Below are 20,830 nucleotides of genomic sequence, written 5' to 3' on the forward strand. Positions count from 1 at the left end.
CGGCGCGAATATCAAAACTGGCTACATGCACACTCTAACCTGGCAAACAGTAACGAACGGTGCGGTGTTTGAGGACCAGGAATCTGTCTATGGACGCACAATCGGAACCCGGTATTTTACGGTCGATGCTTGATGGTGCTTGTGCGCAGGAAGGGCAGATTAATCGGCACGGAATGGGATTGCGAGGCGGTTTTTCTAGCTCGAGAGAGTTGGAAAGAGACAGAATTAATAGTAATGGGTGACTGTTACCTTCGATTTTCTTAAAGAAAGAATACATGTTTGGTTATCCCCTGCACCTGTACCTCCTCCCCCATCCCACTTCATTGGGCTTACATAAATAGCTAGACTCTCAATACTGCCTCCGTCCAAAGACCTGATACATGTAACTCATCCGACAAATCCCTCAAATCCCTCCAGTCCCGACCAATATCAGGAAAAGAACCAACTTGCCACCGCTCCCCTATGGTCGAACCCCAAGACTGCCATGTTTCCAATTGGCGCCACTAGGACGCTGAGAAGATCTGGTTAATGTATTCGGCAGTATTAAGACAATAGTCATAGTTAAGTTCGCACTGATCGGGGGTCAGTTTTGCCTTTTTGAGGCATTTGAAGAGGGTGGTCGTGCAACTATCTATGGTGTAAAAAAAAAAAAAGGTTTTAGTGGGTGCTTTTGTTTAAGAGGGGAAAAAACGGGGAGGGGCTGGGTGGGATATCATACAGGTGATGGCTTGAGCGACAAAGTTTGCAGTCGACGCGGACAAGATGATATAGAGATCTTTCAAGTCCTGGGGGACTATGCTGGGGAGTGGCAGGATGGGGAATGCATCAGAGACCGAGAGGAGAGAGAGAAAGAGGCAGAGGGCGAAGATGAGACTCTTTGAGGCAGTGAATTGCATGTTTCTGATTTTGGCTGTGGGTATGTTTTATTGGTTGGATTGCTGCGTTTGTGTTTGTACTATTGTGTGATTGTGGTGATGTTGCTGGAATGATTGGATTGATGAGATTAATGGTGAAGAATACCTCTAGTTTTATAGACATCCAAGCAGACATGATTCCTGCTTGTCAAGTTATATCTACAGTACGACTGGCATCGTACTGTACCTATTCATTCATGATCCCCACGTCATGTCATGCCCTTTCATTGTCCCCCTTCGGCAACACAAATACCGACTCATCAAGGAACCTCATCAAGGAAACCTATCCCGTATCGATTATGGAGTTCAATAAGAAGAAAAACACTCCCTCCCCGCCAAGGCCCGTCCGCAAACATCAAGTCCCGCCACCGTGGGTCCCATAATTTGTCGGGAACAATGAAACCCCTAAATTTAAGCTCCCATCACCAATTATGTGCGGGGTCGATGGTAGGTGTGCCGATAAGCTTTCTTCCACGAGCTCTGGGCAAAAGCTTGGCCGAGACAGCACATCTGGTTCTTGGTATCTGTAGGTACATATGGTATGTATGCCAAATTTTGATACCACTGGCGTATCGGCTTGGCCTGCACGATTGGTCGGGTAGGGCTAGTTGCGCTGTGATCGGTTATTGGCGTTTTCATAGCTGTTGGCAATTATTTGTCACCCAGCTGGCCCGGTTGGTCACGAGCGAAGAAAGAATCTGGTTTCTGGTCGAGTGAGGTCGATGTTCAAATACTACTCTACGTCATATCCTGATCCCCATATGCCATATCTCCAAACCACAATAGAAATGGGAATTAAAAATGCTCTCAAAAGAGGTTCCTCCCCGCGCTACTCCGCGGAAATGTCCGCTCTTCTCCGCATGGCAGGCATGACTCCGAGCCTCCGACCGTTATGTTTCTGTTTCTAGGCACCACCTTCCGTCCGGGGATACCTTTTTTGGCCCCGTTGCAATTGTTAATCGGTGCCGGGTTGCACGTTGTTCATTGACCGGTGCCTTGTCCGGTTCCGGATTGCAACGTGAGAACCCTAACCCTGGGTTCCGGGATTTGTGTTTTCTGCAGATGGGGGTTTCCTTATCGGGGCCACGGAGGGAATAAACGGGATAGAGATGGATAAAGCTTGTTTTATTCTGCAGGTACGGGGTGTTTGTTTGGAGGATTTCAAGTGGGGGAGACTACTTTGTGCGTGGTGAGTTGAAAAGTCAGCTACATAGGTGTAGCTTTGTGGCTTGAAGGCTTGAAGTGAAGACGCCGACCCAACGAATTGGGCCCCGGGGGGTATTAGGGTTTATACCGATGGAGCTGGATATTTGGAGCATGTGTACCTAGATACTCTACTAGTCCTAGATCTAGATACCTCGGTACATACATCCTACCGTCCACTCAGACACATCCCACATGCAGGCCCGACCGGTATAACTTGCGATTTGCGGGGGAGGAGGCAGAATAAGCATCTTTAAAATCTACTTGTCATGACGTTCGTTGTTCCAGTGGCGCCGTTAACTAATTGCTTGTCTATCCTTTTGGCCGATTGGGTTGGTGGCTGAGAGCGACAGGGGATGGTTAGTTAATCATATCCCGATCGGGCAATGTGTAATAATTGCGTTCCAATTTGGGTCGGTGTTGTAAATCGGGCTAGTAGTGATATGTTGATTGCAATTGGTGCTCACAAGAGCTGGAGAGAGATACGGTTGTGAGTGCGCGATCGAGGTGGCTGTTGGAAGGTTGAACGGGGAGAACAGACTGGATGTTGTATCTGTGCTTTGTCTTCACTTGCTACATTATTATTGTGTAGAGTAGGTGTAACTAAATACATGTAGTGTGTCATTAGCGATAGATGAAGACAGCGTGTAAAGCCAGCTAGCTGAGAGTGGACATGAAGAGACACATTGCTAGATTTAACAACCGTCTATAAATCGCGAGCGGGATCGACCGAGACCTGCAATGAAAAGACATCCATTGTACCCACACTATGCGCTCGTCTGTCGATACTGCCCATCTTATGGCAGAAGGTAGGAATTTTGATGAGAGATTGATTTATTGATAAGAAAGAAAAAATCGATCTAATATCTGTGAGTAAAAGTATACACTCTTAGCAATTAACATAGGGTGGGCGGTGCTTTTAATTCGATAGATCAAGAGTCAAAATTATAGCTAACAAGACGATATAGACGGCCGAGCCCCCTCCCTACCCCCCAAAGCTACTAGCAGCTAATATTCGAACAACTTTAAAAGAACAATCTAGAGACATGATGAGAGAAATTGCAGTGGTGTTCCGACTAGTAAAAGGAGCAGGACTCTTTTTAGGCCCCTCGGACAACGCCCAGGTACCTAATACTAAGGGCCATACTTCCTCTAATGTGTAGGTAAGTTTTCCCAATCATGACCCATAGGGGCTACTCACCGCCCTAGGAGCGGGCTATAGCTCATCTGCCGGCAAGCTATGTCGACTGGTTGAGACGTATAATATAAGCGTACGGCTGGGGGGCCTAGTGTTCGAACTATCTCTCCAAAGAACGCGAAGTACCTGACCAGCGCTGCCAGGCGAGAGAATTGAGGCTTGGGAAGTATCGACTATTATCTAGCAACGATGTACACAATTATCCTGACATTCCTCACAGTTCTTATAGGGGGAGTTCATATGACGTGACCAAGCCCCCCTCAATCCGATCAGGCGATCCAGATTACGGGAGCATACATGAAATTTTGACCGAGTGATGCATGTGTTGGACAAGCCGAGAGCAGGTGCGCTGGTATACCTGTTTATTGCCGTAGGTTACTCGGGGTACGAGATGTAGAGTATGTCTCGATCGAGCATATGATATACCACGACCACGGAGACTTACCGCGAGCGCCTTGAGGCCTACTAATCTCAGCAGGAAGCTCAATCCTAGCTAGCCTTAGGCACATGCTCTCTACACAGCTGTCTACCAAGACGTTTAGCTACAATTACAATAGGTAGCATAATATTATGCGTCGCCGGAATCCCAATTGACTCACTGACAAGTATACAGTAAAAACCTCAAGGCACAGCTCGAAAAAGCCGCTTAATTCCGGCTCTGTGACACTCCCGTCTTTGTGACACTCCCGCCTCTGTGATTCTTCCGTCTCGACGATCTTCGCGTTGACCTGCTGCGCCGGAATGGGGCCAAAGTTCGCAGTATTGACGATCATTTCAATTGCTCCCCTGGTTATGCGCACCATCCCGTCAGTAATCACCATATATACCCGCCTGCATGCAAAAACCTTAAATCACCGGCCTTCTCGAGTAGTATCTACTCTATCCACATTTTGTCTTCTATACTCCACACAGCTGTCACTTATACATGAGTGGCTTGGCGTGTTGTTGCCCGCCACTATATAAAGCTTCTGTCTCCCACGGGCGCGTAAGGTACTCTAAGTATACGTAGAGTATGTGTCACGATACGGTGCACGCTGACGGGACGCTCACGTTTTGATAATTCGGTAGCGGATGGATCTGTAATGGTTATGGTAGAGCGGTGAGTTCTTGATCTACATACTAGCTAACGCTGTCTATGTAAATATTACTGATTAGAGCGTTTTGGCAACCGCCCTTTTCCAAATCTCTAGGTCAAAATTTGAGTTCTTGGCTCTGCGCCGCTAGAAGCAGGTCCTAGAAGATCAACCTGTAAATGCTTGTAGCAGCGCAGAGCCAAGAACTCAAATTTTGGCCTAGAAATTTGGAAAAGTGCGGTTGCCAAAACGCTCTATTATATTTCAGCGGTGAATCCAGGTACACGTAATACTATTTATGGCGGAGGGTAGGCTGGGAGACGGTACTTCACATGCAAATTAAACACGTAGGCCATTTGGGAGCTCGTTCTCGGGGGGGGGGGGGGGGGATACCGGGGTGTCTAGCAATGGCGAAGCTATGCAAGAAGACCCCATCGATCTCCGAACTAACTGCCCAATCAAAGTACCTTACGAGGCTAATTGACTCACACCGCACCCAAGAGACCCATCAATTATTCACTTAACGCAAATCTCGCAAGAAAGCCTACTCCCATTGCCTTCTTTTGATTCAGTTGACGCCGGGCGCATATTCTCGGGGTTGGGAAATATCTTGCAATACCGATCATTGACCATCAACTCTCAGGGCTTGCTGTCTATACTGGCCTGGTACTGTTACATGTATATTTAATGTTCTATCACGATGTTACATGCCCATAGGAAAAAATCTTGCCACTTTGAACCATTCTTCGAACTGTTCCAAAAAAAAGTTCCAAAAAAGTCATTGTCCCCATAGCCTGGTGCCAAGCCAGGGTTAGGGATGTTACAACGTCAGTACTTACCTGTGGTGTGAGGTTTCGTGAAACGAATCCTACGCGTCGTTCAGCTCACACTGAACTGAGCAGACGCGATTGACTTCATGCGGGGTTCCGGGAGTATCTGGAACAAAAATCTTAGAGAACAATGGTCAGGATCGCAGCCTTGTGGTGACATGCGGTTGTTGGCCCGTAACGTAAAACGTAGCCCATGAATGACTTATACTTTGTGGCGCTATCAGTTGACTGCGGCGGCAGGTTGTAAGTACTACTATAGCTACAGAAGTGCCCGCTGCGCCCTAGATTTGCAAAAATTTCACCTTGCGAACTTGTGAACTTGAGGACTTACTTGGGTAGGAATGTGGCTTCTGCAGAGGAAAAGACTAAATCTATACGTATTCCTGTTGTAAAGATAGAGTGTTTCGGATAACTACCGCCTACGTAGCCTGATCAAGCTACCCAAGAGGCCAGTTCAGGGTCCAAAGTCAGGACGCTGTGGTGCGGGTTACATTCCGCAATTACAACCGCCGATAGAGAGATCTCGAACATGAAGACCCTGAGACGCCTACCTAGCTATAGCTACCTAGACGGATCTGCAGTTATGTTACCCCCTACACATTCCTTGAGTTGCATGCCGTTGAGTTGCATGTCGTTGAGTTGCATGTCGTTGAGTTGCATGTCGTTGAGCTTAAATTTTAATTAACCGTAGTTTGGCAGGGCGGATCATGATCAGATATGGTACTACTATTTCTCGGAATGTGCACCGCATATTAAATAATGGATACAGTACACATGTGCCTGGAATGCGAGGCGAAGTGGGAAGGTATGGCCGTAGATCGATAGACGGGCGCTGAGACGTTGGTTCCTGGGGAGGTGTGGGGTCGGCGATTTTACTGAGACAGATGGCGCAAGTCCTCGACTGCGGGGTTGTAACTTATCCTACATATGTAGGTCCTATTGCGAGATGCGGTGCCAAGAAGGGGTATTTTCCAACGGGGGGCCCCGAACTGCGGCTCTGAGATGTGTGGGCTATACGACCCTAATTAAAGTCGCGGCATTTCACGACGCGACCCATGGTCCTGAGCTGTCAATGATCGCATGTCCCACCCGGTCGGGTCGTGGCCGGTCATTGCCAACACTGCTGAGAATGCGTAATTAACGGCTCGCAGCAATTACGCAATTGCCGTTGAGACCATTGTCGAAATATCGTAGCCTTATGGGCCGCCCAATACAATTGAACCAGGCTTAGATACAAATCTTATTTTCGGGAGCTAGAGGGGGATCCGCACCGCTCGACGGGGTGAAGAGGGGAATGACCAACAGAACGCTGGCTTTTGCCAGACTGCACGAGCCTTTGCATAGAGCGGAGGTGTATATAAGGCTTGTGCTGATTCGGGATGTCCTGCTTTACGAGTGCTGCAAATCGCCCAATTGATACTATAACGTCAAAGTGCAAATAAGATCGAAGTTAAAGATCCCTGGATCACTACTGATGGTTTGATCCTACGACTGGTCTTTGCCTTGCGAGAACGCATCTTCGGCCAACGAGTTTCAGACAAGCAGGTATGAAGAAATGCTCAATTGATTAATGAACCTATAAACTAATTAGCATTAATTAGAAACCTCTCCCCACTATACTACATAGTTAGCTGCCAAGCAATATCCTACAAGTCCTCGCCATCAATTGCAAATAAAGAAGTACAGCTAGAACCCCCACGTACGTACTGAAAGTCTCGAGAATCCTAACCGTAACCCCAAGACGCACACCGCTCGACCCCCAATATCAGCTGATGACAGTGGTACAGCTGCAGCCTAGCCAGAGCCTATTTGCACCGCAGCTCACTGATCACCCCAGCAGCCGCACTTCCTCTCTGCTTGCTAGTTTCAGTCGACTCGCTTCGCTTACTCTCTCCACCCTACCTGTCTCAGGAAAACGATCGGTCAATACGAAAAAGTAGCCACTCTAAGTTTTCATATCAGCAGACGTACAGAAACAGTCTCCAACGCACATAGACACACTAACTATGAACTCCTCCATGCCCATTTTCACAAACAGTACTACTAGTGATATAGCTAGTAATACTGCTGGTAGCACCGGGGGAATCTTTTTAGGGATTTCCTGGGAATCATGGCTAGCCATTGCGGGTGCTCTGTGCACAATTCTCACCGCATTCTGGCAGCAACAAAATATTGTCTTTTTTGTAGAGAATGTGCGCGATTGGGCAGCGAAGAAGAAGCTCGCGGTGAAGCGGTGGTGGCGGTCAATTCGAGGAAAGGTATTATAAGATTCCTCCCTGCCATGGATGCGAGACATGAACGTACTCTCAACTAACACCTCATAGACTCCCGACCAGGAAGAAGCAGAAGAAGCCAAAGACATCGAAGACGAAGCCGGCGCTCCCATCGAGCTCAGCATCAGCATGGCCAATAGCCACACCACGCAGGTGGTGAACAACTACTACAGCTTCCATCACGGCCACCCCGCTGTCAGCCTGCAGTTACCGGCTGCAGCTGTCGTGAGGCCTACTAGTAGGACTATCTCCAACAGCGCTGAGGCACCATTCCGTACCCGAGTCCGAGCCGCTACATTGTCCGGAGTGCGGGATGGTAATGCTTCACCCCCAGATCGTTGCACTGTTTAAATTTCCCTCACTGCTGTGTGCACGTATACTCCAATTGGAGACCTTGTTGACATGGACGCGTGTAGATCATTATACTCTGCGTCGATCAGAGGTTGCTTGGTACCATGAATCGGAGGCTGTGGTTTTCCGCGAACTGGAGGATAAGGTCCGGCAGTAGTGATGTGAGAAGACTTGGCTACTAGCTCCATACGTGGTCAGTGTCTGTATTTGCGTGGCCCGCTTCTAGTATCGTAGGTTTAGATGTTGGGCATTTGTTGACTAACGGTTTAGGTCTGTTCTCGTTCGGGTTTTATGCGTTTATTAATATGGCTGAGTGTGGTGGTTTCTCTCATGGCTGCTAAGCTTATTATACTGTCGATCTACTTTTTTTTCTTTTTTCTTCTTTTTCTTCTTGCTATTATTTATAGCCACCTTATGGGCTATCCATTTCTTACAATATTAGTTCCGCTTTTCAATACGGGGGGGGGGGTGGTTCGTCGGTATTATCATCTGCATGCATCATTATTACTATTGTTATTACTATTATTATCCTAAGAGTAAGGGTAGTCTACATAAATTAGACTGGAGTTTTCTTCTTTTTTTCTCTAGCACATGGCCATGGGTCCATTGTATTAGTACTATTACCACTAATTATAATGGATTCATGTTTCTTTATACTCTTATTATTGACCATGTCTGCTTTTTGAAATGAACTCAATAGAAGATGAGAGAAAGACCAGACGGTGGTGGTATTGCAATGACCACATAACCACTGCTACATATACATCAGTCTTCTTCTACCATACTGTCCTTTTTCTCGGGCTTCTTGTAACTGCAATCCATGAGCCGGCTCAAGTTGAGAGTGCTGTCTCAAACTCACCCATGATATATACTGACTTAGGCTCGAATCCCTCGTCAAGGATCGACTTGCTCATCAAATATCTACCCGCCTACTAAGTATCTATCCGCCTACTAAAGCTCGACTCGCCCCCCAAAGCTCAAACCTCTCGAGCCCGACTTGAGTCTACCCAAAGGGCAAGCGGTACGCTATTCCCCACACCCGGCTCGAAGAAAACGAAAGTTTAATCATTTCCAGCTGACCACCACTGCCGGTATCGTGTTTAAGGTTCCTCTGTTACTAGCAGGACGGGCTGGTTGAAGAGGAGCTGGCTCAGGACGAGTTGGCCCTGGCTCAAGCTGACGAGCTAGCTCTTGCTAAACGAGCTATCTCTGGCTAGCTGAATCCCGCAACAGACTCAACCCCGCAACACTCAACCCCGCCCGGCTCGTGGAGACTCGGGCTCATCAATACTCGAGAAGCTCTCTCGAATCTTGCAATGTGTCCTCTACTCACGTGACCGAATGTCGTGACCAGTCAATTGATGTAACCTATTCGATTTTTTCAACTTCCAATTTTATTGCTTGACTCTAAGGCCATGCCTCTATAATTCCATTTTCAAGTTGGAGCCCCTCACGGCCATACTGTAACTGCCAGATAGAGTAAGGAAAAGACCTGTCAAACAGAAGTAGCATGGCCCAGGCCAGTACTTCTACGCACCTGTATCTGCACTTTCACCGGCCATCCTTATGCCTCATGCCCATAGCTAAAAGGCTCAAGCTTAGGAGGAGCTCGAGTATTTTATGAGATTGTTATTAACACACATCTCTCGCTCCAGTCACGGCTATATCTCCTGGCAGAGTTAAGATATGTCGCTATTCTGATCATTGACCACCGGCGGCTCGATCGAGAAGTATCTTTCATTCGGGCTCATGGCCGCGAAAGGGCGAGCGGCCTGAAAAATAGTTGAGAATAGACTACCCAGATATGGGGTCAATGTAGTTATTAATCGGGGCAGTTGCCGATGTTTCGTTCTTGCTTGCCTTGTGAGATCTTGTTAATATATGTACCAATCCGTCGCGGATGTCTTTACCGCATTGCTGCTTATAAATAGTTGAACATTATAATGTGGTTGGCCCAGCGAGACTTGGAGTCCTTTGCGCAATTTAAGATTGTATGACGGACAGCTAACTTGGGACTGGTTGGCGTTAGGCAGTCGCAAGAGATTGTGGCGACATGTAATTAGAATAGGTATCCGTAGTCATAGATAGGTGACCGCACGTTGTTGTCATAAACTAGCTAGCTTGTCTGAATCTTGAATACAAATAATCCAAGGAACTCCTACACTGCTTAAATAATTGTCAGCTCGGCCGCCAGTCACTCCCCGGTATCACCCAGAAACCCGCCGCGTTCGTTTTAGTCGTAAGAAGCAAGTCGATCGGTCGGTACCTGCATGTGCGTAACCTTCGATCGCATGTGGACCCGTGCTGGGGCGGTCATTACCCTAACGAGCAATATGGCCGGTTGTATGTTGCAATGGCGACGACACTGCGGTCAACGCCGCTGGAAAGTTGATGTTTTGATAATTAACCGCTAGCCATAATTTTTTATCTTAATTATATAATTAAGAAGAAATACCGGTGACGAGGTTGCGAACGATCATGCATATATATGGCTTATATGCATGATCGAGAGTGACTCCGAAGCGTATATATCTCTGTATGTCCTTTCAGCCTTATGAAATCCAAAGAGAACGAGTTGCGTGCAAACCCTAACAGGAGAACCAGCTATAGCTACATATATAGCTACTCTGTTGCGTCATTCACAGACTAGTTGCCTCATCATGAGCACCCCATATCGCGATCATAAATCGGGTTAGCACGCACCATTAAATTGCCTAAATAACTCGTTGCGTAACTATCACCACACCGTTCCATTCACCGTCAGGCCTGCAGTACAGATAATTCCCCTTCATCTTACCCCCGGGCCGGGCGTAATCCGTCCTGGTAATGACAGTTCCAAACGTCGCGTTTCTACTATTTTTCGTCATGAAATATGCCATGAACAAGTATATAAAAACCCCGCTCAATCGTCATCCTACGCATACTAAATCTCACTTATAACATCCGGGAAGCATCCCTCAATTGAAATTGATCAATGTACGAGACCAACCTGTACAACAACAATGAGGGCGGTAACAGTGCGAGTAGCAGTGAGTGTAGTACTCTCTACGACCCGACTATGCTAGGTCCGGGCCCGGGATTTGATCAAAACCCACCACCACAGCAACCACCACCACCACACCCTTGGACCAGCGAATACGCGGCGAGTTGGGGAGTTCCACAAGATCTGGAGCCTGCCGTTTGGGATATGGGCCTGAGTGACTACTACGCCGGAACGGTATTTCCGTATAATTTCATCAACCGTACACGATTCAATGGCACTGGATCCTCTGGTAGGGCCCTGAACACAGCCATTGGGGTAGAGGTACCGCTAGAGCCGGTCGAGCGGCGGCGGAGGCTCCGAGACACTGCCGAAACACTCCTTCCAAATGATGACTCTTCCAAACACAACAACGGCTCTCGTTCCCCTACCGCGCCAGACCCCGGAGTAGCTGCTCGACTGCGCAAGGAGATGGGGGGCGCCAAGACCTTCATGTGGTCGCGGGTTGAGGGCGAAAACCCAAATCCCAGGATGTACCTCATATTTAACCTTGCGTACGATATAGATAAGAAGATAGCATCAATTGCGGCCGATGTATATTCCATACGCTATGGCTTTAAGGCGCTCTTGAAGGCTGGCGCGTTGTTCGCACTGCGAGATAACCTGCAAAAAAGTCTGCGGGCAATTGAAAAGGCCCATGCCGAGCTTGAGAGGATACTTGACCAGGCGGTGGACGAGACTGATGGGTTTGTGCGGTATGTCAGCCAATTTCGCGGTGCTGTCGTAGTGGGTTAATCAGATGCTTATATTATTCTTTTTTCCTTCAGCCCTAGTCCGTACGCGAAGATTCCGTCGATGATTAAGACTAGGCGCCGGGAGGTGAATAGTGAGGGTGAGTACTTCCCACGGCCGCGGGCAGCCTTGAGGGTCCCTGTTGTACCTACGGTAGTCCAAAGATAAGGCTGGTCTTTATCAGGATTGGGCGTACATATGTAGTGTTGGTAAGTTTTCGAGATAATTAGCTGCGAAATAGAGTTATATAGCAATTTATTTATGAGAGAATGAACCTTGACGAACAAATTCCCTAGTTTTCTATATATATTTAGTTCAACCGACTAGAAGATAAGCAATGAAATCACAGGATATCACTCGACTAAGATGAATCATTACATGCATTTACTGTTACGTTACTCCCCAACCCTCCCGCATTAGAATCAAGAAGACTAAGAGTTAGTCGTTGGTAAAACCGGATGCAGTCATATTTCCTGTCTCAGTGAAAGGTTGTGTATGTATGTCTTGTTTCTAGGCTGGGCATGAGACCACAGAGCTCCAATAAGCTACATGTATTTAGATGCAGAACTCTGAGAAATCTGTATTATTTCGCCTAGCACACACCCTAAATTAGTGGCTCGAAGGAGAGTATAGGGAGACGTATCTGTACTTCAACCTTATTGATTTCCATGTTCCAACTAGCTGTAACCGTAATATAAGCAACTTGAATATAACTGAATATTCTCGATAACAAGGGTCTTCGTAACTACACCTGCACCAATCGCGTTGCCACCAGGTTTCTAAAGTCTACCAGTCAGTAAACTGACTTAGGTAGCTATTTTTGAAAACCAAGGTTAGTCCCAACTAAATTTCGTCGTTAGATAGGCCAAACAGAATTTTTTTTTATCCGTAAACGCACCCCTTAGTTGAGTACAATTGGTGAAAAACGCACGATAGATGGTCTCTTCTAGATATATATAAGTGTTGTGGAATGGGGGAGGGAGGCGGCAAAGGTGATCTCCTTTACCGAGTTGAAACGATTGTGGACCCATGTTTCTATGGGTTTGAGTGTTGTAAGACTTTGTGTGTTCCAATGGTTGCGAGAAGACCAAAACTATTGGATGATAGGAGAGGTGATAATGTATTGCTAGGATTACTAGAATCCCTAAATGATTAAGGGCAGGTTGTCACGCTACCTGTTCCTCGCTACAAATCTACAGTTCAAGTATACGTAACTGATAGTTACGTGTGCCACACGCATACGACGGCACCGAAGGAGATTCTCCATATGGTTGTACCAGGTTCCTTGAAATGAGCACAGATCTGCGGAATATATCTGCTGCGAGTACGCAGTCCATCCTGTTAGCTTCAGGTCTGATAAATCCACCCCCGAGTGTATTATGGTTCAATGATAATCGCATAGAGAGATAGGAGCCAGCTACAGACGAGTATTAAGTGAGTTGATGCCAAGTTGGTGTATTAGAGAGTTATCGATGCCGAGTTTTGGCAGAGGTACGTGATGCTCCGCTAAGGTCATGAGAAGGAGAGGATGTTTGAGTAAAGTCTCTATTTTAGTGAGCAGATCGGTGTATTTATCTTATTGAAATGGCCGACGAGTAGTGAATTCATGTATATTAGAGCTGTGTAAATTAAAAACTTGGAGGATTAGTGTTTTCGATGCTGATATGTTTAAATGATTGGAATGATGTGATGACTCGGAGATACATCCACTTATCGGCAGGAGAATTAACATACAGAGTCAACCTATTCGCCATAATCACACATCTGCATACAATGATGCACATATATAACTCCTTGACTTTTGGTCGGTTGAAGTCACCGTTTGTGCTGCTAGCTTTGTTTTATCACGGGAGTGATGACAAAGATAATTAATATGAGCGTCCTCCCTGAGTCAAACAAATGAAACAGATGATCTGATCAGGTTTTTTTATTTATTTGTTTCTCGGCTGGGGAGTCTCCAACTTCGTAAAAGTCATCACATGTCGAGTGGTCCATTATCGACAAATAGTTTCACAGGGAGCGCCCCTCCATGGCCAATAGCTAAAACCGGCCCATTCAACTAAGAATAAAAATGCAGATTAGGTGCTTTTATTCGTAGCCTTATTAGCAAGGATATTTAGTATCTGATCTATGATACTTCTATTGGCCGCCAGAATAAAGAACAGTTGACTTGATAGGTCATGGGGCGTCACTCCGATTTGTCACGCGAGTTGAAAGCGCTATCGCCCCCACTTTTGTAACGGGCTAGGTCTGATGGAAATACCAATATTTTAAAATGCAACTAGGCCGCTTGATAAGCTTGAATTTTTCATCAAAAACAAAGGCCCTTACTGCAGCGACCTTATTCTCTTATTGATTATTAAGTAAAGTATATATACTTCTGTTTGGTTTTTTTGGCTTTGGTGATGTGCCCACCACATCCCTGTGATTGCGTACCTAAATTAGCATCGCACATGATTATTAGTAGCAACTCAACTTTCCATAAGCGAGCATGTAAAAGCCAGATCTGCCGAATTTATATCAGGGTAATATTCTCACCGCGATTGATAAACTCGGCCCGTGATTATTGCCTATCTAGATGGACACTAGCTCAAAGAGAAAGGAATTATCCGTCTCGCGATTCCATGCACCACTCGGATAAGTAGTACTGATCATGAGACATCACTCGCTGAAGGCATGATAGCTTTTTGGTATTGCCGCGATGGGGTTCCGAGGCGCGGGGTTCTCTATCGGGCCTCAATGCGGGAGGATCCTTGGAATCCCTCGAATCGAGGAAATCGACCGATGCGTACGTGTAGCGAAGGTTGTCTCCACGCGAGGCCCTTTTCACACCTGTTCGATAATTTTCAAAAAGAGTCTAGTTAGTTCTTTTTCATTGTTTAAAGTCTCGAAACTTCTGAAAGGATTTTTCTTCACATTTTCTACGCATTTCGAAACGTCGAAAGCTATTGGTCGCCCAGGCTCTTTGAGCGGCGATTCAGCTTCTGCATCGCTGATACGACATTGAATCCCAACGTTCCAGGCATAAGGTTGTTCCGGTTGTGTCGAGAAACAAAAAATATCATTGGCAGCGTACATCCATAATTACGGAACGGTTACTCCTCCAATGAGTAGTACAGTGGACACACGAAGGGCTCTGCCGGTATTTCGGCTTTTCTACCGGAAGTTGTGCCAGTCTTCCGCAACTTAAATATCTTGTTAACTAGCAGAGCAGGAATCGGTAGGGTAGACAGGTCGTTGCGTTTGCATACAGTACATGATGCTTCCTGTGGAAAGAAGGAAGTAATGTTTCTCGTTCAAAAGTTGCGCATGGTATGGAGAGGGTGAGATCGGTTTCACCGTCAATTGCAGCACAAAGGCTCTACCTATTGGTTTGAGGGCATATGCAGCTCTTAGATCCTTTTGTTTTAGATACCTCCCTGATGTACCAGTAGGGCAGATTCTCCTGGTCTTGCCACTGAGAAACTCCAAATTCTAGGGTAACGGATAATCTTTTCATCCGTTGGTTGACTTGCAAGACGCTGAGCAATTGCTTTTGTTCAACCGACACCTTGCATGCTCCACACGCCTGTCGAGAGCCTCAAAAGGCGCTTGCGGATGCGGTGGTATGAGTGAACCATCTACTCCCACGCGCGTACTCTAGACAGACGGTGCTGATTCGCAGTAGGAAACATAAAAAACGTGGGATACCCGGTGATGATTTGTTATTTCGTCTTCACGATATGATTTCCCATTTCCCGTTTTTGTTTTCCCGGGTTCGGGGAACTTATCGATAGCAACTGATGCCAAAGCCTCGGAAACCACCGTTTCCACCAAAGCGGAGAGACCTACACACCTATTGTGAGATGACTGGGATGTCTTGAAGCATGTAAGGGTTGTAAGGGTACATGAGAAAAAAATGGTACATAGATTATCTTTCCCGCGCTGTTTGATGGAGAGCCAATGGGATGCCGACATGTGTGGAATCTGCAGGTGACGAGAGGTTGTGGAAGGGGAAAGGAAAAGAAGCAGGTACAACAATCGGGGTGCAATGAGGAGTACCAGTATTCTCGACACACAAGAAAGCTGGACGTCCCGGGAATTTTTTTTTACAACAGGGACATTTTCCTCGTGCTGAGAAAAAGAAAATGTTTCTTTGTTTTCCTAAGTTCATTCTTCTCCAAAGTGGGGATGAGATCCGTTGAGGGAGAGAGGGGTCTAGTATGGGGGATCTCCTGCCACTTCCACCTCCCTCATGTAGCGTACGTATGTAGAGTGCTCGTGATAGGAAATTTTCGGTTATTGCTTTTGATGCTCCTGGTTTGGCAATTGGCGCCTGGGTTCGTGCACGCTTTCCGATTTCGTTTTCTAGAGTATGGGTCTCGCGTTTAACATTTGAGTCCTGCAGGGTTAGGGGACAGCGTGGAAGAACGCCGTATGGAGCAAGGCGGGGGATGGGGCAAGTTTAGTCAGTCAGATGGCGCTAGGGGAGCTGGGGGGTGGAGATTTGGAGCGTTGGCAGTGGGCACTCAAGAAGCGGCGAAACACCACAAAGTGTGACTTCACTACCACGGGGGTAGCGAACTAGAGTAGGACTTTTTCTCTCTTCCACTCTTGCGAAGTATCTCCTCTCCGTTGTTGTTGTTATTGTTGTTGTTGTTCCTCAGCCACTTTACTCTCTCGCTCTACTTACACTACCCATCTCTCCATCTCGGTCGGATCTCCTCACCTGTTCTCGTCTCCTCCCACCCACCACCTTCCTCAACAACCCCCAGCTCCACTCTCTTTCTGACTTCACTCCAAGAGTACTATCATCATCTCGACACCCCTTCGTCTCATCGCTTCCTGCTCTACAGTTCCATCGATTGCGTTCCTGCCCCAACAACGGTTTACAGTTTTCCATTGCAGACCTGCTCGGCTAGGAACTCGTATTCAAAACCGTCCAGGAGGCCAACTTGCTTTGCCCACGTCCAAAGTCTCTGTTAGGTAATTGCCAGCCTGTGATATTTCTCTGACTCTCTTTGATTCAATCTTCTGCACTTCTGCTCCTTGCTATACCCCCCTGCATCACACCCTCTATCTAGTACCCTACTTCCCCGAAACCCACCCAATAAATAGTTTTCCGAAAGGACAGCACCAACGTGCTCTACAGGCTTGAGCATATTCCATTCCTACTTTGCCCACTCTGTTCCCAAATCCCTACACTTGTTACCAAGCTTCTTGAGTTACGTTATCTTGGTAGTGCGTTTTTTGTGGTCCATTGAAACTTGAAGGCTTACAAAAAGTCGCCTTCGCACAGATTTCACCTAAATACAACCAACATTGCACGTCGCTATAAACTAGCCAAAAATGCCAACCTTTAAGCACGTCACCCTCAACATTCACACACCGAAGGATCCCCCGGTGTCTACCGAAAACTTCTCTTGGGCCAACACTGCCCATTCTTCCTTGTCAGAGTATGGGGTGCACCGTCTCCGCAATACCCCCAAAATCACCAGTTATATCCCCTCCTCGACCAACTCGCCCTTCGCTATCTCTATCACGATTCTTGACAGCTATGTTCCGAAGAACGAGGGTGATGACCGGGAGAGTTTGGCGGCGTATGTCTACTTCGACGGGAGAGAGAAGGAAGAAACCGCCACCCTGCTGCGTCGGGGCGTCGAAACGTGGATTAGCAGCAGGTGGGTTGAGGTTAAGGAGGGGGAACTCGCAGAGCGGGAGTTTGTGTTCAAAGAGGTTGGGCTGGAGAACTTCCTCAACGGGTTGGATATCTCCAAATCCGAGAAGCAAGCCAATTCCAAGTCCAATGGTCGGAAGGCAGTCAACAGGAGGCACAGTATGCCGGCAAAAATGATCGAAGGAGAAGAAGAGGAGGAGGAAGGAACTAAGGAATCAGCAGGGCAAATCAGGGTAGATTTGTTCAGAGTTCGATGCGAAGGCCCTGTCAGAAGAGGTGTTTGGGGCGGGATGTTCAAGGACAACAATAACAGAACTGACAATGAAGATTTTGGAGGCGGAGTGGATGTGAGCCACACTGCGGGGTACGTTAACTGTCTTAAACCCGGTTTGGTGGGATGAATTGGCCGGGTGGGCACACGGAACAAAGTTTCCGGCAGTGAGTATCAATTCTTATAGAGAGCTTATTCATTTTTCTTTTCCGCGCGAACAGATTATCGGAACCGAAACCACTTGACAGAGAAACCGTCTCGACACAGAGTGTCAGTCATTTGGATCCCGAGGGCGTAGTCTACGCCAGTTTCGTGTTCTTTTACCGCGGAGAGCGTATGTGTTCATGTCTACTTTTGCAATTCCTCTATCAATTGGGAGCAAGGCTAACTAGGTTTATATATCTAGGTCAACTTAAAAAGATGGGCTTGATCAAACCGCCCCCTCCGCTCCCCGTTCTCACGCGTGCCGAAACTATTGTAACATCTGCCGCTGAGACCAAGTGGAAGAAGCAAGATTTCGCATCTCTCTCCTCTGCCCTCTCTTCGCTCATCCCCAAGAGTGACGGGTTACTGAATGGGAAAAAGAAAGGATTTACAGACTTCCGCGAAGGTGACGCCGAATGGCACCAGAACGGCCACTCGAATGGAAGCGGCAAATTCATCCCAGGCATCCATGACAGGGATGATGGTGAACTCCTCATGGGAGATGACTTGAGCAGAGACGCCAGGGACGCTATCAGAGAACGGATGAAGACCGAGGAGGAAGTTAGGCTTGAGGAGGAACTTGTCGGAAGAGTCGGACGAATTAAGGTCTGATCATGCTCATTTCCAACACGCTTCTTTTTTTTTTTTTTACTTTCTTTTCTCAATGAACCCCAAATGACGTGGATCGGAATACTGATCTGTATTTTGGTTTTTAGCTCAAGCGTTCCCATTCTACATCTTCACTCCAGGGTGATGGATCAAAGTCCAAGGATGCCACCCCACCCCCGGTAGTTGGGGACGGGAATTCGAATAATTTCGCCACCACCCCAGGAAACAATCACCTGGCACCCGAAGCGGCTAATACAGAGGCAGAAACTCCACTTAAAAAGCGCCGTGGAAGTGGTGATATTGACGTAAAGAGCCCCAATCTTGCTGCAAACAATGCTGCTGCTATGGGAAGGGGAGTGGGATTTGGGCACAATACCCCTCCTATCACTTCGATGACAGCGGGTTATGGGGGTGGGAAAATGGAATTTGGGGGGCTACTATCGAGCGGCATGGAGATGGAGGAAGAGATCCTATGAAGGACTCACAGGAATGGATGGGGGCAATGGTAGAGGAGTGGTGGGATTCTTGACACCATTTCAGGTATTTCTGGGCCTTTCTAGGTGCTATTCTTGGTTGAATTTTTTTTTCTTTCTATTTGTTGAGTACGTTAAGTTTGTGTCTATTTGCACAAAGGGGATGCTGCGCCGAGTTAACCCGTGAGATACCTGGAGAAGGAACTTGACAATCATTGCAAGTTTTCTCCTATATGGGGTCCTAGGGCGCGAAGTGCGGTTTGTAGTATGTTGGTTGTAAAGAATTCGGGGGTTTAGGCTTGAGATAGTTTTGGTGGACGTGAAAGTCAAGACATGGGGAAAGGCATAGATTTTCCGGAGATCGACACACGTATTTTTTTATTTTCTTTTTCACATGATTCCTGTATCATCATTAACCACATTCTTTTTACTGTTTCCTTATACTTATGTCTGAAGTATTTCCTTTCGCCCCTTCCAAACTTTTCATATCATTATATCCATCCACTCATTATAGTGTCTTCGTCGTTTCGGGTGGAGTTTCGGGTACTATACCACGGTTTTCGACTTTGAATACTAGTGTTGGATTATAGCAAGCAAGAGCAGGATTTGAGGAAGGCAAAAGGTGTACTTTACTCTCTTTTTAATTTGATATTTTGGAAGCCGGAATTGCTTTGCTAGCTAGCCACACCTGCGTCATCATACTTACATGTAGTCTTTTAGCAAATATATTAAGAATAAATTTTAGTGCGGTAGTTTGATACGATAAGGATGCGCAGGTGATTTTCGGGTGTTTCACGGATATCTGCATCTATTCCATAACTTTGTATACATGGTAAAACTCGTTTTGAACATCCTACACTGCACCGAAACCGCGTTCTCAAAAATACAATAAATGCAATAATAATGCAATGTGGGTTAGGGTTGTTATGTATTGATTGGACTGTACCTACAGCGTGGGTTAGGGTTACCTCATTGTTCGACCAACGTTTCCAAGGTTTGTGGGACATTCTTGATGCAATGTTTCGGGTGGAAAACATGTGTATGTCATCTACAATATTCTAGCAGCGTACTCTAAAAAGCTTGTTTCCCCAACAAAACCTTGAGGCACAGGGTCACTTCCGAAAATCGCGATATTAACGACCATTCCCACTTTGCGCACGAGGTCTGCTGGCAGCCTTTTTTTTCTCTCTTGAATTGTCATAAAGAAAAGCCATGTAAAGAAAACAAAAAAAAATAACCCGAGATTTATTTTTTCTCTCTCTTTCAGAATTAATGGTTTTTCCGCGTGTCGAACTCGAGCTAAGCTAAATGCGGCATTTCGTCTCCATTGGTGGCAGCAGCCGCCATGAGTCCAAAAGATGAGGCGGGTGGCCACAACTCCCGTTCCCGTCTATGAGTCTGCTGCATTTTTTTTTCCTTTTGAGTCATGTGGGAGTGCCGTACATTGTCGCTGGACGATGACGAGAATTACATACATACATGTATGTACACAGGCCCGGGCCGGAGCGTCTCGCCGTTAGGTAGCGATTATACTGGGTACAGTGCGCCCCACTTTTTTTTTCATACACGGGAGCTGTTGGAAATGTTTCTAGCCGGAGATTGCGGTGAGGGTTCTAGACTGTGTATTATTTTGGCGCCGGGCGGTGGTGAAACATCCGAAGGCCGAGCTGCTCTAGATTCAGAGAGGCCCGTAATCTTATCTTGTTGGTTATAATTAGGGTATATCAATTGGTGATATCGATAATTGGTGCTGACGGGGAAGGTGAGCTTCAGAGGATATCACTCGGTTTCTAGGCCTAAGGCAGGGTAATCGATGCGCGGTTAGCATCGACAGAGCCGCATCGGTCGAGGTTCGGAGGTATTCGAGCTTTGTCTGTGTCTAGAGGTGTAGAAATGAAAATGCCTGGTAGATTCAGGGATCGGTACCTCTTGTGATTAGTTATATAGCTTTAGAGCTGGGGTTGCGTTACCTTGCAGTGCCGCGCCCCGATGATTGCGCATTG

At 46.8% G+C, this 20,830-nt stretch overlaps 5 protein-coding genes across 5 annotated transcripts; 4 read left to right on the forward strand and 1 right to left on the reverse strand.

The window, feature by feature from the left end:
- Nucleotides 1–503: 503 nt before the first annotated feature.
- Nucleotides 504–896, reverse strand: LAJ45_09467 (uncharacterized protein; the record flags this gene model as incomplete). The annotated part of the gene is made up of 2 exons (XM_046119010.1): nt 504–631; nt 719–896. The coding sequence occupies 2 exons, from the start codon at nt 894–896 to the stop codon at nt 504–506; spliced, it is 306 nt and encodes a 101-aa protein (XP_045967825.1).
- Nucleotides 897–7,224: 6,328 nt separating this feature from the next.
- LAJ45_09468 (uncharacterized protein) lies at nt 7,225–7,842 on the forward strand (the record flags this gene model as incomplete). Its single annotated transcript, XM_046119011.1, has 2 exons — nt 7,225–7,476; nt 7,543–7,842. The coding sequence occupies 2 exons, from the start codon at nt 7,225–7,227 to the stop codon at nt 7,840–7,842; spliced, it is 552 nt and encodes a 183-aa protein (XP_045967826.1).
- A 2,974-nt stretch (nt 7,843–10,816) lies between these two features.
- LAJ45_09469 (uncharacterized protein) lies at nt 10,817–11,782 on the forward strand (the record flags this gene model as incomplete). Its single annotated transcript, XM_046119012.1, has 2 exons — nt 10,817–11,577; nt 11,650–11,782. The coding sequence occupies 2 exons, from the start codon at nt 10,817–10,819 to the stop codon at nt 11,780–11,782; spliced, it is 894 nt and encodes a 297-aa protein (XP_045967827.1).
- Nucleotides 11,783–15,512: 3,730 nt separating this feature from the next.
- Nucleotides 15,513–16,903, forward strand: LAJ45_09470 (uncharacterized protein; the record flags this gene model as incomplete). The annotated part of the gene is made up of 5 exons (XM_046119013.1): nt 15,513–15,515; nt 15,587–15,625; nt 16,008–16,169; nt 16,516–16,579; nt 16,893–16,903. 5 exons carry the CDS (start codon nt 15,513–15,515, stop codon nt 16,901–16,903), a joined length of 279 nt encoding a protein of 92 aa, XP_045967828.1.
- Nucleotides 16,904–16,942: 39 nt separating this feature from the next.
- Nucleotides 16,943–18,830, forward strand: LAJ45_09471 (uncharacterized protein; the record flags this gene model as incomplete). Its single annotated transcript, XM_046119014.1, has 4 exons — nt 16,943–17,634; nt 17,763–17,875; nt 17,948–18,351; nt 18,462–18,830. The coding sequence occupies 4 exons, from the start codon at nt 16,943–16,945 to the stop codon at nt 18,828–18,830; spliced, it is 1,578 nt and encodes a 525-aa protein (XP_045967829.1).
- Nucleotides 18,831–20,830: the final 2,000 nt, after the last annotated feature.

Source organism: Morchella importuna, assembly GCF_003444635.1.
Source record: "Morchella importuna strain M04M26 chromosome Unknown Morimp01GS036, whole genome shotgun sequence".
NCBI classification, from domain to species: Eukaryota; Fungi; Ascomycota; class Pezizomycetes; order Pezizales; family Morchellaceae; genus Morchella; species Morchella importuna.